At 44.7% G+C, this 15,519-nt stretch overlaps 1 protein-coding gene across 2 annotated transcripts; it reads right to left on the bottom strand.

Moving 5' to 3' along the window:
• Nucleotides 1-1,230: 1,230 nt before the first annotated feature.
• CDC6 (cell division cycle 6) lies at nucleotides 1,231-12,743 on the bottom strand. Of its 2 annotated transcripts, XM_029211751.1 has the most exons (12): nucleotides 12,659-12,743; nucleotides 11,707-11,897; nucleotides 10,579-10,860; nucleotides 10,255-10,454; nucleotides 9,828-10,003; nucleotides 9,087-9,193; nucleotides 8,178-8,317; nucleotides 7,230-7,330; nucleotides 5,995-6,059; nucleotides 2,852-3,054; nucleotides 2,046-2,186; nucleotides 1,231-1,738 (listed from the first exon to the last, which is right to left on the bottom strand). In XM_029211751.1, the coding sequence occupies exons 2-12, from the start codon at nucleotides 11,882-11,884 to the stop codon at nucleotides 1,649-1,651; spliced, it is 1,683 nt and encodes a 560-aa protein (XP_029067584.1). In that variant the 5' UTR covers nucleotides 11,885-11,897; nucleotides 12,659-12,743; the 3' UTR covers nucleotides 1,231-1,648. The 2 variants fall into 2 exon arrangements, with proteins under 2 accessions (XP_029067584.1, XP_029067583.1); XM_029211750.1 differs by lacking the exon at nucleotides 12,659-12,743 and having other exon boundaries at nucleotides 11,707-12,104.
• Between the last annotated feature and the right edge of the window lie 2,776 nt (nucleotides 12,744-15,519).

Below are 15,519 nucleotides of genomic sequence, written 5' to 3'. Positions count from 1 at the left end.
TTAACCCTTATAGCCCCAGACACTTTCCAAGCTTCTAGGTATAGAACTGTGTCCTCCCCTCACAAATTGCTCTCAGAGGGAATGAATGCTCTAGTGAAGGAGTGTGACGGTGAGACAGTCAGACTCCTGTCTATAGACTATGCGCTGCTACACACACCGGTGGGTAGTGTTCATTTCAGAGGGCTCTCTCTGTGTGCCCTTCTATCCCATACCACCTGCTGTAGACCAGATCACATTGCAAGGATACAGTGGGCAGCATGAACGAAACAGTGGCCAACAGATCATTTGTACACATATCAAGTTCTCAAACCCAAGCCATGTTGGGAAGGTGGGAGGAGGCAGAAGAGCTCAGGGAGCAGCAGACTTGGTCACTGGCTCTCAGACCATTCATAGCGCACATGGTTTGCATTCCAAGCATTTGCTCGAGTTATAAAAGTACAGCAACCTCCCAAATGAAGCAAACTTGTTTCTCTTTTCCCCTTCTCTCAAAACTACCCCAGCCCTATGCCTGCACTTTCAAGGCAGTCAGTGTTATAATGGTGCCCTCTGGCGTCCCCGTCACAAATTGCCATTTAATGCCACTGGAAACCAAACCCAGAAGAAAGGGGAGACTTGAGTAACCATATGGATGCATTTACCTAGAAGACTGGGAAAATGAGGTGTCATTGAAAATCCAACCCCAAACGAAGGCATCTTGAAACAAGTGGCTTCATTTGAGGGCAGCTAGGACAGTGGGACAGTTTGGGGAGGATTTTCACAATTTTCACATTGCCTTCTGAAAGTTTGAGCTCTCCTGAAATGTGACTGCTTAAGAAGACAAAGAATGCAACTTGAAAATAAATATATTCACAGCCTGTAGTCACATTCTCCTTACCACCTCCACAAGCTTGGGAGTGCCCAAGACACTCAATGAGTCTTTAACATGTCACAATGTGGGGGCTTCCGGGTGGCACAGTGGTTGAGAGTCCGCCTGCCGATGCAGGGGACACGGGTTCATGCCCCGGTCCGGGAAGATCCCACATGCCGCGGAGCGGCTGGGCTCGTGAGCCATGGCCGCTGAGCCTGCGCGTCCGGAGCCTGTGCTCCGCAACGGGAGAGGCCACAACAGTGAGAGGCCCGCGTACCGCAAAAAAAAAAAAAAGTCACAACGTGGAAGTATCTGCAACATGAACACAGTATACTCCAAACAGAAAGACATTCTTTGATCAAAGTGTCCTCCAGATCTCCACGTGGACTTGCTTATTTTCCTGGATCAACCCCTTTTTCATTCTTCTTCCTCTAGCCCAAAAATTCTTTAAAATACACCAATGTTTGAGGAAACAGAGATAAATATATAAACTTTCCACAGCCTAAGTCTGTATACTTGCAAGCATGTTGGTTAGAGGCACACTAGAGGTAGAGGCAGTGAATGTAATTAAAAAGGGTCTACTTGGTAGTTTTTAATGCATAAACATAATAAGACCCAAAGATAAATAATTCTGTGCTAATATTCACGAATTTATAGCTTAAATTTTATCAGTTTTAAGTAAAAAAGGTCATGTTTGCTTTCAGACCTAAGTGTATATAAAGTAATAAAATGAAGATTCCATCCCTCTCCAAATGCCAGCCAGATACTTTTAGGCGGAGTATTAGTATAAAAGAAAAGAATTTAAGGCAATCCAGTAGCTAAGATATTTCCAACTAAAGCTTTGTCCTTCAGAGCATGCTCTATTTCCTTCTCTTCAATCTTCAGAGACACCTGCAAAGAGAAAAGCACTTTTCATGGTGGAGAACTCACAAAAGCAGTTTTTATTACACAAACTTCTACCGTATTAAACTTTTCTCACAAGAGGCAAGCAAGTTAAACACTGCTTTTGCAATAGCCCGAAAAAGAAAAAATCTCATTCATACTTACTACAGCCCTACCTTCACACACCTTAAACCCTACCTAACAAAAAAATTGTTTATCTATTTGTGGTCATTTTTAAATCTTTACTTTAGCAAAAGATAAGCTCGCCAAAGCAGGACAGTTAAAAGCAATGTCACAAAGAAGCAGTTCGTTGTACCTTTGCGAAACGCGTTTCCTTGTTTTTCTTTAATCCGAAAATGCCTCTGGCCTCCAAGAGCCCTGAAAGTGACAAACACTCTGACTGGTCCACAGCTGCCACCTGCTGTTTGCGACAGACGTTACTATAGGCTTCATATAACTGAGAGGAAACAAGGGAGAACAAATGTTGCTTAAAAGTCATATGTCTTTTTTTTTTTTTTTTTTTTTGCGGTACACGGGCCTCTCACTGCTGTGGCCTCTCCGGCCGTGGAGCACAGGCTCCGGACGCGCAGGCCCAGCGGCCACGGCTCACGGGCCCAGCTGCTCTGCGGCACGTGGGATCTTCCCGGACCGGGGCACGAACCCGTGTCCCCTGCATTGGCAGGCGGACTCTCAACACTGTGCCACCAGGGAAGCCCAAAAGTCAAATCTCTTGTAACCCTGTAATCTTTTAAAAGAATGTGAATCTGGGTTTGCAAAACAGTTATCTGAATACCCTAATTCTCTCCCTTTACAATGAAATCCTTGAAAAGGCATTTTGGAGATACTGCCAAAAACCTATACTGTAATGCAAGAAAGGGGCTTTATATATTTCATAGGGAGAGGCAGAAATAAAGGGGAGAAGATTAATGGTAAAGTCTCAACCACAACCCAAGGGAAATAAAGTCAGCTGCCTTTTACATGATACCAGTACTTATTCTTACTGTTAAAATCCATTTTTAATTCACATCAGCTGGAGCGTGATAGGCCTTTTGGAAAATATCTGCTCTGCAAAGCAGATTCTCATCTCCACCCCAGCTCCATCTGCTGAGATTCCCAACTAACCTTCCCCAGAGTGACCTCTTTGGTTTTCAGCTGCCTGGTCAAGAGCAGCAAAGAGCAGACCAAGATCTTCTGCTGAAGAGGGAAGGAATCTTGTGCTCCTTCTTGGCTCAAAGTCATTCTGTTTCCATCAACTTCCGAAATGACTTGTGATATGTGAATAACACCAACCCGCTTGGGAACCAGTGACTCAGAGGGTGATTTACCTATAAATTAAATAAATCAAGCTTAATTAGATTTTTAAAATATTGTGGGTATTGAGACAGATGATATTAAGTTTTAACAGAAGGAAATTCAAGAGCAAAGCAGAAGTTCCAATTCTGTAACTAGAAGCCAAAGGATGAGACAAAATGTGATCCTTAGAAAGATGCCAAAGTGTGACATGACTTGGAAAGTACAGTTATCCTTCTTCTGGGCAGAACGGTGAGCTATTTTATCCTGTAGAGTGCAATTTAATGTCAGAGAGACAAAATCCACCTCATGAAAGAATAAGGACCAGACAGAGAACCAATGTACTCAGCCTTACTTGGAAGGTTCCTAATATCTCAAAGGCAAAGGACAGAACCTTGAAACAAAGATGGCTGGGTCTGGTCTTTTTTTTTTTTTTTAATTCATTTATTTATTTTTGGCTACGTTGGGTCTTTGTTGCTGCGTGCAGGATTTTTCTCGTTGCGGCGAGCACGGGCTACTCTTTATTGTGGGGCGGGCGTCTCTCATTGCGGTGGCTTCTCTTGTTGCAGAGCACGGGCTCTAGGCACACGGGTTTCCAGAGTTGTGGCTCGTGGGCTCTAGGGTGCAGGCTCAGTAGTTGTGGTGCACGGGCTTAGTTGCTCCGTGGCATGTGGGATCCTTCCCGGGCCAGGGCTCAAACCTGTGTCCCCTGCATTGGCAGGCAGATGCTTAACCACTGTGCCACCAGGGAAGTCCCTGGTCATTTTTAAAGGCTCAAAAAATTACCTAATATTTCAAATCAAATGAGTGGCTAGGGGACTCCCCTGGCGGTCCAGTGGTTAAGACTTCACCTTCCAATGCAGGGGGTGCGTGTTCGATCCCTGGTTGGGGAACTAAGATCCCACATGCCTCACGGCCAAAAAACCAAAACATAAAACAGAAGCAATATTGTAACAAATTCCATAAAGACTTTAAAAATGGTCCACATCAAAAAAAGAGTGGCTAAACGTGGACAATCCTACCTAAGTCCTCTAGATAGCCTCCCCAAATGACCTTTGAGGTTGGGTTCATTTGCCCAAGCTGATCTCCAGGAGAGCAACACTTGAGAAAATGTCACTGGATATCTTAGCAGATAGCACCATCTCAGAGTCTGGAGGTTGGGAAACTGCCAACAAGCTTCGGAGGATTGTGGCCTCATTGTTTGGACGCAGGAATTGCAAGACAGAGGAGCGATTTGCTCTGTAACAACCTTTGCCTAAAGTTACTTCCTGAGACCAAGTCAGTTGTCTCACAAGAGTTTGCTTCTATTTCATGATCACAAAAGGGATGCTACCGAGGACTAATCATCATGGAGAAACTGGAGATCAGCGATCAAACAAGCAGAATCTTAAAGTTGAGAGGAATTTAGAGGTCTAGTCTCGCTCCCTACCAACAGCTGAGTCTCTTCAAAACAATCCCAAAAAGTGGTCACTGGGCTTCCCTGGTGGCGCAGTGGTTGAGAGTCCGCCTGCTGATGCAGGGGACGCGGGTTCGTGACCCGGTCCGGGAAGATTCCACATGCTGCGGAGCAGCTGGGCCCGTGAGCCATGGCCACTGAGCCTGCGCGTCCGGAGCCTGTGCTCCGCAACGGGAGAGGCCACAGCAGTGAGAGGCCCGCGTACAGCAAAAAAAACCAAAACAAACAAAAAAAAAGTGGTCACCTATCCAGCTTGTGTCTGAGTATCTTCAACACTGGTGTACCCACACTGTGTCAAAGAAGCCCAGTTAGTGCTATTTATTGGAGAGTGTCTTCTTATATTTATTTCAAGTCAGTCTCCCTATAGCTTTCTAGAGCCATTAAAAGCTAACCACACCGGGGCTTCCCTGGTGGCGCAGTGGTTGAGAGTCCGCCTGCCGATGCAGGGGACACGGGTTCGTGCCCGGTCTGGGAGGATTCCGCATGCGCGGAGCACCTGGGCCCATGAGCCATGGCCGCTGGGCCTGCGCGTCCAGAGCCTGTAAAAAGCTAACCACACCTACCAGAGGTCAAAAGACAGGAATTAGATTAATAATTTATGACAGGAATCCACAACCCCTTTTAGTTGTATGTGTGTAGGCGGTGCTCACAGGGTCCACTGATAAGCCTAAATGTTATTGGTAAGGGAAAAAAGGGAATAATGTGAAAAGTTGAAGAGAAACCAGTATCTAGTCTATGCATTGGCAAATATTACCTGCTATCAGTCTAAGCACTAAGTTTGGCTAATTCTGAAATACTTTTATTAATTTTCTTTCAACAAGTTGATGAAAAAAAGAGTTTTCTGTGGAACTATGGTGCTAGGAACAATTTTAGTTAACACTCAACCAGTGCAGGAGTGAAGGAAGAAACAATCAAATCAGACTGTCCTGTTTCTAAAGATTAAGAGTGGATATTAAACACAAGATATGTAGTTCATGGACATTTTACCTCTGCCATAGCTAAGAGAACAAGGTTGAAGGAAAGGAAAATTAATTTTGTCATTTTTGTAAACGGCTGCAGTTTACCGTAGCAATACTATCTTTGTACCTCCACCCTCCTAGACTTGTTTAAAGGCTTGTGATATCTCAAGTTGAACTCAATTCTTTCCCGTCTGACTCTCTTACTTCCCAGGCTTTGCTTTCACCTATGCTGAGACGTAAAGTGCACTCAACGTAAGTACCCAGAGAGAAGCTGATCCAACCTTACTGTCTAGTTTTCATTCCCAGAGCTTGGAAAGAAAACTGACTCTGTCCCAACCATTCATGTAACACCCTGGAGAACTCACTTCCAGTAACACATGGATTATAGCACTGGCAGGCAAGATGGAAATAAAGTGGATGAAATTGATGAAAAACACGACACCCGTACACAAATGGGTGAGTGTGGATTTAACTATGCTCATTTCAGCTCTCTCTCTCTTTCCTCAGAGAAGTTAAGCTTCAAATTATAAAGGAAGACAAAAAGGAGATAAACTACTCACATTCAGACAGTGGTTTGAGGATAGTCTGGCTTTTGACATCCGACTCTACAATTTCAATAGCCCTCCTGTAAAAAAAAAAATTTCTAAAATTAATTTAGGCTGAGCCAAACCAAACACCACACCAAACCACCAAAGCTCAAAAACAGGCACATTAACAAAAAGCAACATGTCTTATAACTTTAAAGCCCCCAGACAAAACTGGGTTATGTCTCAGCTCCAGGGTACTTAATTGCCTTGAAATAATTCATGGACCAGGGAATCTGAGAAACTTCAACACTACATGGTTTCCTATTACAGAGGCCAAGTAAGTCATCGTACACTGAGCCAATGATAACATTTTGAACAAGGAAAACCTGTCATGGATGGGAGAGAGGACACGTAGTGTGGGTGCTTGACTAAGAGAGCCAGTACCGCCCATACACACCAGACCTAAGAGGAGGGTCCTCAGTTATCTCCACACAGGATATGTGTAGGCTAGAACCACACTGGCCTACTTGACTCTTGCTCATAGTTGCAGTCTTTACCCAAGTAGTTCGCTGACTAGGGGAAACTTTCAAATCCAGGATGACACCATCTAGCAATAGGAAGAGCTTACTCTCCCACTGCTCTCTCCAAAGTACTTTGCCCACAGGAAGCCATAAGCCAGACCTGGATCTTCTGCATCGCAGTAGGGGGAAGTTGGACCAGCGGGCCAACACAGCAAGTATCATTTTAATGGACCAAGTGTCCCTACTGGGAAGGAAGAAATTTCATCAGTCAGCACAGAGGCTTTCCCCAGCAGGAGGGGCCGGGGGATGGGAAGGGAGAGAGAGGTCTGGAGTACAACTGTGGGGGACCACCAACTGGAGGAAGGGGTGCTCACAAAAGCAAAGGAAGGGAAAAAAAAGTCTAAAGGCAAAGATGGTTCAGGTCCATAAATAAACCTGCTTGAGACCAGCTAATGGAAAAGTAAACTGGAGTCTTTTTTAATACAAATGTAATTAACCAATCTATAATCACCACAGGGAGTGCCAGCAACATCTCATTTGTTTCTCCCTCTGTAGGTAATGGACTGATAATGTTTTAGACATTAACACGGTGGAAATGCAGAGCTCCCCGCTGAGAAACAAGTCCTCCTTTCTGAGCGTAAAAAGTGGCAGAATGGAGCCTCTTAAGCCACATTCACTTGAGTTACATGAGACAATTAACAGCATTTCTTTTTTTTAATAAAAGCAGCCAACAACGCCATAACTCACCTGCAAACATCTAGCGCTTTGCGAACATCTCCCGAAACAGCAGAGACTTTGCGGGCACAGAACTGAATGGCAGCATTGTCCAGGACCTGATCTTTAGATGCCTTTGAACAAGACATAGAAGATGACAGTTTGAACTATAAGACTTCCCCTCTGCAATTTAGGTCCCAGACTTGATTGACCAACCTTTAGGGTCTAAGAAGCCTTTTCTGCTTAGAAGTAAATGGGGATTTCATACATTTAAGCATTTTGTAGGAATGTGGTAGAGGTTCACAAAGGGAAAAAAAAGCACTTGAAACTTAAATTAGCAAAACTAAACTAAACTAAAATCTATTTGGTCATTTCCAGTAGAGAAAGTGTTTTCATAGGTCCTATTTTATAAATTTATTTATTTATTTAGGGCTGTGTTGGGTCTTCGTTGCTGCTTGCAGGCTTTCTCTAGTTGCGGTGAGCGGGGGCTACTCTTCGTTGCGGTGGGCGGGCTTCTCACTGAGGTGGATTCTCTTGTTGTGGAGCACAGGCTCTAGGCACTCAGGCTTCAGTAGTTGCAGCACGTGGGCTCAGCAGCTGTGGCTCACGGGCTGTAGAGCGCAGGCTCAGTAGTTGTGGCGCTTGGGCTTAGTTGCTCCGCAGCATGTGGGATCTTCCCAGACCAGGGCTCGAACCCGTGTTCCCTGCATTGGCAGGCAGATTCTTAACCACTGCGCCACCAGGGAAGTCCCCATAGGTCCTATTTTAAAAGGCCATTAGAGAAGCATTTGGGTAACTCCTCTAACTCTTTTTATTCCAACACTAAGGCATCTAAAATGGAGCCAAGAGTAGAAATTCATATAAAAATGAATGGGCTATAGGAACTCCCTGTTTAGTAATGCAATCAAAGCAAAATATTTTTGAACCATCTTCACAGGTGATACAAGGAACACTCAGCTTGGTACAATGCTTGGCACTCACCTGATTAAGTCGATCCTGCAGGATAGTGGCTATCTGATTTTTGGTATAAGGTGGGAAGTTCAACAGCCGTGGCTTACATTTTTCTCTAGCTTGAAGCCTTGGCAGAATTCTGTCTGTGAGATCCAGGGTATTAGCAATACCTGAGGAGGAGATAAATGACACTAAGCATCATTGGTCAAATCATCGTAAAAGGAAAACCAAACCCTCTGAAAGCTGAATAAGGGACTTCCCTGGTGGTCCAGTGGTTAAGACTCCACGCTCCCAATGCAGGGGGCCCGGGTTTGATCCCTGGTCAGGGAACTAGATCCCACACGCTGCAACTAAGACCCAGCGCAGCCAAATAAATAAATATTGAAAAAACAAAAAAACACCCACCAAAAAACTGAATAAAATTTCCAGTTATAATCCAGCATTCCAACAGTTGCTTCGCACTTTCCCCCACCCCCCACCCTCAATACCCATTAGATAAGATGTGTATAATCATCGAAGAATGCTCTTTTTGAGTTAGATTTAGAATTGTTCAATTATAAGCAGGATCAGATACTCCCAAAATCAATTGTCTCTGAAATGCAGCATTATGTCATTTCTATCCAGAGTTAACAAAGTTGACTTGACTTAGATTAAGGTTCCTATTATTTTATAGTAACTTTCTTATTTTGGTAAGAGAGCAGAAAGCTGGTGTAAGATCAAATAATAGTTGATAAGGGAATTCCCTGGTGGTCCAGTAGTTAGGACTCGGTATTTTCACTGCTGGGGCCCAGGTTAAATCCCTGGTCGGGGAACTAAGATCCCGCAAGCTGCATGGCACAGCCAAAAAACAAAACAAAACAAAATATGTGATGAATAAACTGAAGAGATTAGAAAAAGGTCTTTAGAACCACCATGTAACATCAACAACAGAGCACTAACCAATCAGCACCAACCGAGAATTGCTTAGCCATGGCCATTCAAACAGTGTGTACAGTACATCCTGCCCTCTGCTGTCCAGCTGATCCATCTCGTCCAACACCAACACACTACAAAAAAAGAGAAACAATTAGTATCCATGTTCACCTTAACTCTCCAATCTGTTTGATCTGGGCTGACACTAGGTCACATTCCTACAGCTAAGACCAGTTTGAAGGGCTTCCCTGGTGGCGCAGTGGTTGAGAGTCTGCCTGCCGACGCAGGGGACACAGGTTCGTACCCCGGTCCGGTAAGATCCCACATGCCGTGGAGCGGCTGGGCCCGTGAGCCATGGCCGCTGAGCCTGCGCGTCCGGAGCCTGTGCTCCGCAACGGGAGAGGCCACAGCAGTGAGAGGCCTGCGTAACGCAAAAAAAAAAAAAAAAAAAAAGACCAGTTTGAAGATCATAATCTGTCCCACCTCCAGTCACTGTTATGATGATACCCCCCATCATCACCAGAAAGTAACATACAGGTTTTTCAAGTAATTAGTTTAAAAACATTTTCCCCCAATTTAAAATTAGAAGGCTTTTGTTTTTTCTTTTCTTCTTTCCCTTTAAGCTTATGTAACTACCCCTCAGAGAGAAAATATAGGAAATGTTCTTTTTATGAGCAAACTGATACATTCAAGAGACGAGAATGTGAGTTTGTGGGCAATGGATCCTGCAGATTTTCACAGAGCAACATGCAGCAGAGCAATGCTTACATCATGGGGCCCTTCTCCGCAGTCATATGGTTTTCCAGTTTCCTCATTATGTCCTTCCCAGCTGGCCTGGATACTTCTTCCTGACAAATCTCCTGAGCAATGGCTGGGAATACAGCCTGGGCACTCCTCAAGGACATGCAATTCAGCATGATAGTTTTAAAGCTTTTCAGTTCCTTCTAGAAAAATGGAAACATGCGAGTTATTTTGGCCTCAGATAAAGGTTTGATGGAACGTGAAGTGTCTTTGAAGAGTTAACAGCATACAAGAGAATAAGGTCCACTTTCATTTGGAAAGATTTAGACAGTGAAATTAAAAATGTCTTACTTTGGAGAAAACTGCAGTGCCCTAAGCACTTCTACTTTTTCTTAAGCCTTGATAACCAAGTGTCATTTTGGCAAGAGCATCATAATTCAGACTCTCAATGTACCTTGAGGTCCTGCAGAATTCGGCTTAAGCAGGCAGTTTTTCCAGTTCCAGGAGCACCAGAAAGATAAAGACTTCCAGCTTTCTTCCCACAGATGTGCTCCCTCAGGAAATTCCTGATGACATCCATCTCCTTTTCCCTGGCAGGCAGCTGATCTGGGACAGCTGTAGTCAGGACCTGCTTTGCTTGCTGGTAGCAAGTGCCTGTGCCAGACATGAAAGAACAATTAGACACAACAGAGGTGACTGAGAAGACCCACCAGGTTTCACTTGGAATCAGCAGCCATGTTTATGAGGCTGCACTAACAGTTGCCATGTAAGAACCAACCTTCTTGCTTGAGAAGTCTCAGACATGCAGATTCTTTCTCCAGTGGACATCTCTGCTCAGAATTTGTTGCGATGTCTTGACCTTTTGGAACTGAGGAACATATTTTGTTTTGGTGAAGTCTGGCTTGTTCTCTTTTGCTAGGAGACTCCGTTGTCAGCTGATTGTCAAATACCAATCTGCGCCCCTTAGATGTACGTGAGCGAGGGGGACCATTTTCTTTCTTGCTTTGCTTTGGTGGAGAACAGGGAGGTAAACGGGGAGTGTTACACAGGTTGTCGTCACCTGAAACATTAAAATCAAAATGTGGTCATTCATAGCAGTGGATAGTAAAAGGACTTGGAAAGATCTCTGCATCCCCCCCAAAAAGGGGGATGAATTTCTATCATGGTCAGAACCACCAAAATAAAATGCCTCTCATCCAGAAGCAAATAGTGGCCACCAGATGGCACCACTGAGTCTTACTATCTGGTAGCGGTTTTAATGGGATGAAATTCTAGGATTGCTCTAAAACAGGGTTTCCCAACCTTGGCACCATTGATATCTTGGACCAAGTAATTTTTCATTGTGGGGGACTGTCCTGTGCACTGTAGAATATTGAGCAGCATTCCCAGCCTTTATTCACTATATCAGTATCACCCCCTCAGTTATGACAACTAAAAATGTCTCCAGATCCTACCAAATCACCCCTCATTAAAAACAGATGATCTAAAACAAGAAAGGAAAAAACAAACAAAAAATAATTTTAAAACAAAAGGAAAGAAAAATAAAGGATTACCAACCACTGCTCTAAAATAAGAATTGTCACCTGTTTTTCTTAATTTCACAACTAACGAGGCAAGTTTCAAAATACTATATAACTAACTGCAAGGTTGTTTAAAACACTGACAGAACCAAGTTCAGTATTAAGGAACTGAAGATCAGACCTATTAAGTAGTTCAGAAAGTGATCTCAATAAGTAGCTTAACTCTGAAGTTCAGTAAGCACTTAGCAACCACTCTGAAAATAACCAAAGGGAACAGAGTGGTCTTAACTGAACTCAGAAAGCTGTTTCAAAGGCATCTTATTATTGAGAAAGAGAGGTCGAGAGCTACCAGTCAAAAAGTTGTACTCAAATAATGGATAGCTTACCCAGACGTTTTCTGGGGCTAAGAGGCAGAATTTTTGCACAAGGAGAACGGGGTATGGCCTGGACATTTGTCAGTTCTAGTTTGGTGTCACTGGAGTTTATAGCTTTGTCCAATGTCCGAGGCTGTTTCTTTTTTGGAAAACTGATTGTAGCCTGTGACTGGGAGCGGGTTTGAGGCATGACGGCAACACAGCTGCGTACAAAAAAGAGAACAGAACAGCCAGTCAACATGTAAAAGTGAAGAAAAAACAACTAACATGTAACTTATACTGAGGATCGAAATTCATTTCATAAGTAGATTATGTTGTAACAATATTTTAGCATTTAATTTTGCTTCATATCCGAATCTATGCAACAATAGCGAACACCACCTACTACGAGTAAAAGGCTGTCATGAACATTTTAGGTATTAACTCCTTTAAGTTTTACAACCACCTTAGAGGTAGGTACTATTATCCTTATCTTAATGATAAAAAAACAGAGGCAGAGAGGCCCAACGTCACAGCAAAGCAGGATATAAGACCAGGCATTCTGGCTCCAGAGCCCAAATTTTTAACCACTCGAGACGTACAATAACAAGTTGATCTTAATTGGCGTCCATAGTACTTCTACCCCCCTGGCTCCAGGCACGGGGTACATCGTTAACACCAGCTTAGCCCAGCAGCCTCCCACATTTACAGGCTTCCTCAAGCCCTCACTCCGCACTCAATCCCCGCTCTACCCAACTCTCGGCCCCACATAGCCCCAGATGTTCGGGGAACGTCTCCCTCCTGCCGCACTCAACACAACTGCCAGAGCACTCCGAGGGCGCACGTCTCCCTTCCCTACCCTGACCTTCTCACCCTCCCGCGATCTGAGCTCTCCTCCTCTTACGGAACCCGCGGTCCTCGCCCTAGCCCCTCACCCAACTCCGCCGCCCCCCAGGACTCGGGCCTCCTCTCCTTTCCACCTTACAGTGCTGCGTCACCTCAGTGCCGGCGCCTTCTCACGTCTCCCACAGAAAACTAAAGGGACTGTCCACGACAGGATCCTGGACAAACACCACACCGTCAGCCGGAAAGCCCAGACGCGCTCGCGCCAAATCTGCACAGCCGCAGCTTTCCCGCCTCCCGCCAAAGCCCGGCCACGTTTCTGATTGGGTGTCGCCAGAGCGCCGCACGCCTTGGCCCCAGCCCCCTCCTTCACAACCAATCAAGCGGGAAGGCGCACAACCAATAAGAGAGCCTCAGGTCTCAGCGCCACCATGAGGCCACGCCCACCGACCCGTAGGGGCAGTCTACATCCGGGGCCTCGGCGGAAAGATGCGCGCTTGCGCCGGGGCCGACTGAGTGAGGCCCGGCGGGAGCTGTAGTCTTTGCCGCTCGCGACTGTATTCCCACGCCCTTCCTTCAATACCTTCTCACTGCGGCACATACCCATTTTTTCCATACCCTAATGGGCTATATTTTCAGAGAGCTACTACATAATACCTGCCATTATTTGGGCGGTTCTGGGTGCGAGGTATGATGCTAGGCGCTTTACATATCTAATGCCCAACACTGCAAGACACAAAGCAAATGTGCCGAGGGTTAGAGGTCACAGAATTTTGGTGGCCTCGACGGGCCTAGGTCCATTTCCTGACACCAAAAGCAATGTTTCTTTGTAAAGTTATACATACATACATAAGTACACTGCACTTCATCACAGTATCTCCCTGATTTGTGTTTCAAGGGTGAGAAAAAGGGCCAGGCCTTTGCTTTTATTTTGGTTAAAGATAAGAATACGATATTCTGTGCACCTTCCTATCATTAATCCCATTAATCCACACAATGTGGGGAGTGGAGAGAATTATAGCCCCTTAATTTTAAAATATATTTTTATGGCTAAATACAAGGTTTCAGGGCCAGAGAAGACCACTACAGATGGAGTGGCAATCTGAACTTTTAATGAAAAATATAAATTAAAGCAGTAATTTACAGGCCAGCTTCCAATGCTAACAACCCAGGTTCCACTAAAAACCCAAATCCAATTCTAGGTGATGGTAAGCATGTATCTGTCATCCTTCAATATCAAATGAAATAGAGCAAGCCGAGAAATAGGGAAACAATAATACAATCAACTTAATTGTAGTTCATTCATATAGGAGATAAAAACCAATATTGAGTGCTTGTGTGTGCCAGGGGCTGAGCTCTGGTATTTTACCTATATCACCTTATTAATTCTCACAGGCACCCCCATGAAGTTGGAATTATTTCCATTTCACAAATGAGAAGACTGAAATAGAGAGGTTGAGTAAATCTGCCCAAGGTCACACAACTAGTAAGTGGAAGAACTGGAATTCAAACTCAGGAAGTCTAACAGGAGATCAAACTCCTGACCACTTAAACATACCGAGGGGAATAGACAGATGCAGGTTTTAGAGGGAGAGATGGCGAAGGAGCACATCTGGGGAAGGCTTTCTTGGAGCTGAAAACTACAAGAGTGAAGAGCGTAGGCTGCCACGAATGGAGAAGGCGTTACCACAGAATGGAGACTTTTTTACCAGCTGGTATTTCTGATCTCTTAACAGGGGAACAGAACCTAGAAAGAAGCAACTTTCACTGTTCATATTTATTTTTATAACCTGGACACCTAAAACTTGTCCTTCATAACCAGAAATGGTAGTAACAAGTGCCCAGCCAGCTTTTAAGGGATGGTGGTGAACAACTACCTCAGTTACAGTGGGACAGAGGGGGCAGAGGAAGCCATGAGTACTTAACGCGCATATTGGAGCCTATGAAAGCATTCACCAGGAAATATAGCACCGGTCCAAGAAAAGCCTACAAGAATAAGTGACTATTGTGGAAGCAGGCAGAGAATCACAGAACGTCCAGATTGAAAGTTCTCTAAAAGGTTACCTAGTTGAAGTTTTCTCTTTTCACTACTCCAGTAACATGATGAGCATACCATCATACTGTTTCTCGCTTCTGTGCCTTGTCCTTGCCGTTTCCTATGTCTGGAATGCCAGTCACCATCCTCCTGCCCTGGCTAATTACCATAAAGCCTTTAATGCCCCGCATAGGTTTCCCTTGGTGGCTGTCCTGAAGTCTTCTGCTAGACTCTGAGCTCCTTGGAGGCAAAGACCATGTCCTATTCGTCTTCGTATTGTCGGTGCCTGGCACAGAGTGAAATACGCAATCAACGCTTGCTCAATGAGTGGAAAGGACATTCCTGCCAAGTGGATATCCATCTTTTGCTTGAACATTTTTTTGTGGTCAGACAGTATACAGTCCTTTAAATCTCACACCCCTAAACCTAGGAGTGGAGAATCAATTCAATTATGTGTAAAAACAATCCAGACTGGGCTCCAGTGATGTCAAAGACGAAGCATTTCCCCACAGTTATCCTCTGGGGTGGTTAGGATCCTGAGGTTGACATTTTAGTTCTCTTACCTCTGTCTGCAGAGTAATAGGAAGTCAGAGACAGGTAGCTTCCTTGCAGTAAGTTGCAGTTAGTGGCTGGGCTGGGCCGGGCCAGAAAATACTTAAAGAGGCACATTCACCATAAGCGGCTATGTCTTGGTAATAATTAAAGTGGGCAAACTAGTGTCCTTATCACTTGCTAATCCATACACGGTGTCATGGGGGAAGGGACCAAACGACACAGGAAGAACCTGTCCGGCATCCTTACGTGTGTCTGTGTGCGTGCGCGTGTGCACTGGCAGGCACGTGCACACGTACACAGACTAGCAATACCATCCCAATAGGACGGAGAAAGCTTATAGGGTTAGGAAGTTGAGAGTCATCTAGGCAAACTCTATTTGAGGGCTATTCAAAGTCACAGGAGGAACAATTAAA

The sequence above is a fragment of the Monodon monoceros genome, unplaced genomic scaffold (assembly GCF_005190385.1).
Source record: "Monodon monoceros isolate NGI ecotype Baffin Bay Population unplaced genomic scaffold, NGI_Narwhal_1 Super_Scaffold_9, whole genome shotgun sequence".
In the NCBI taxonomy this organism is placed as follows: domain Eukaryota; kingdom Metazoa; phylum Chordata; class Mammalia; order Artiodactyla; family Monodontidae; genus Monodon; species Monodon monoceros.
This window is presented reverse-complemented; position numbering and strand designations above follow the sequence as displayed.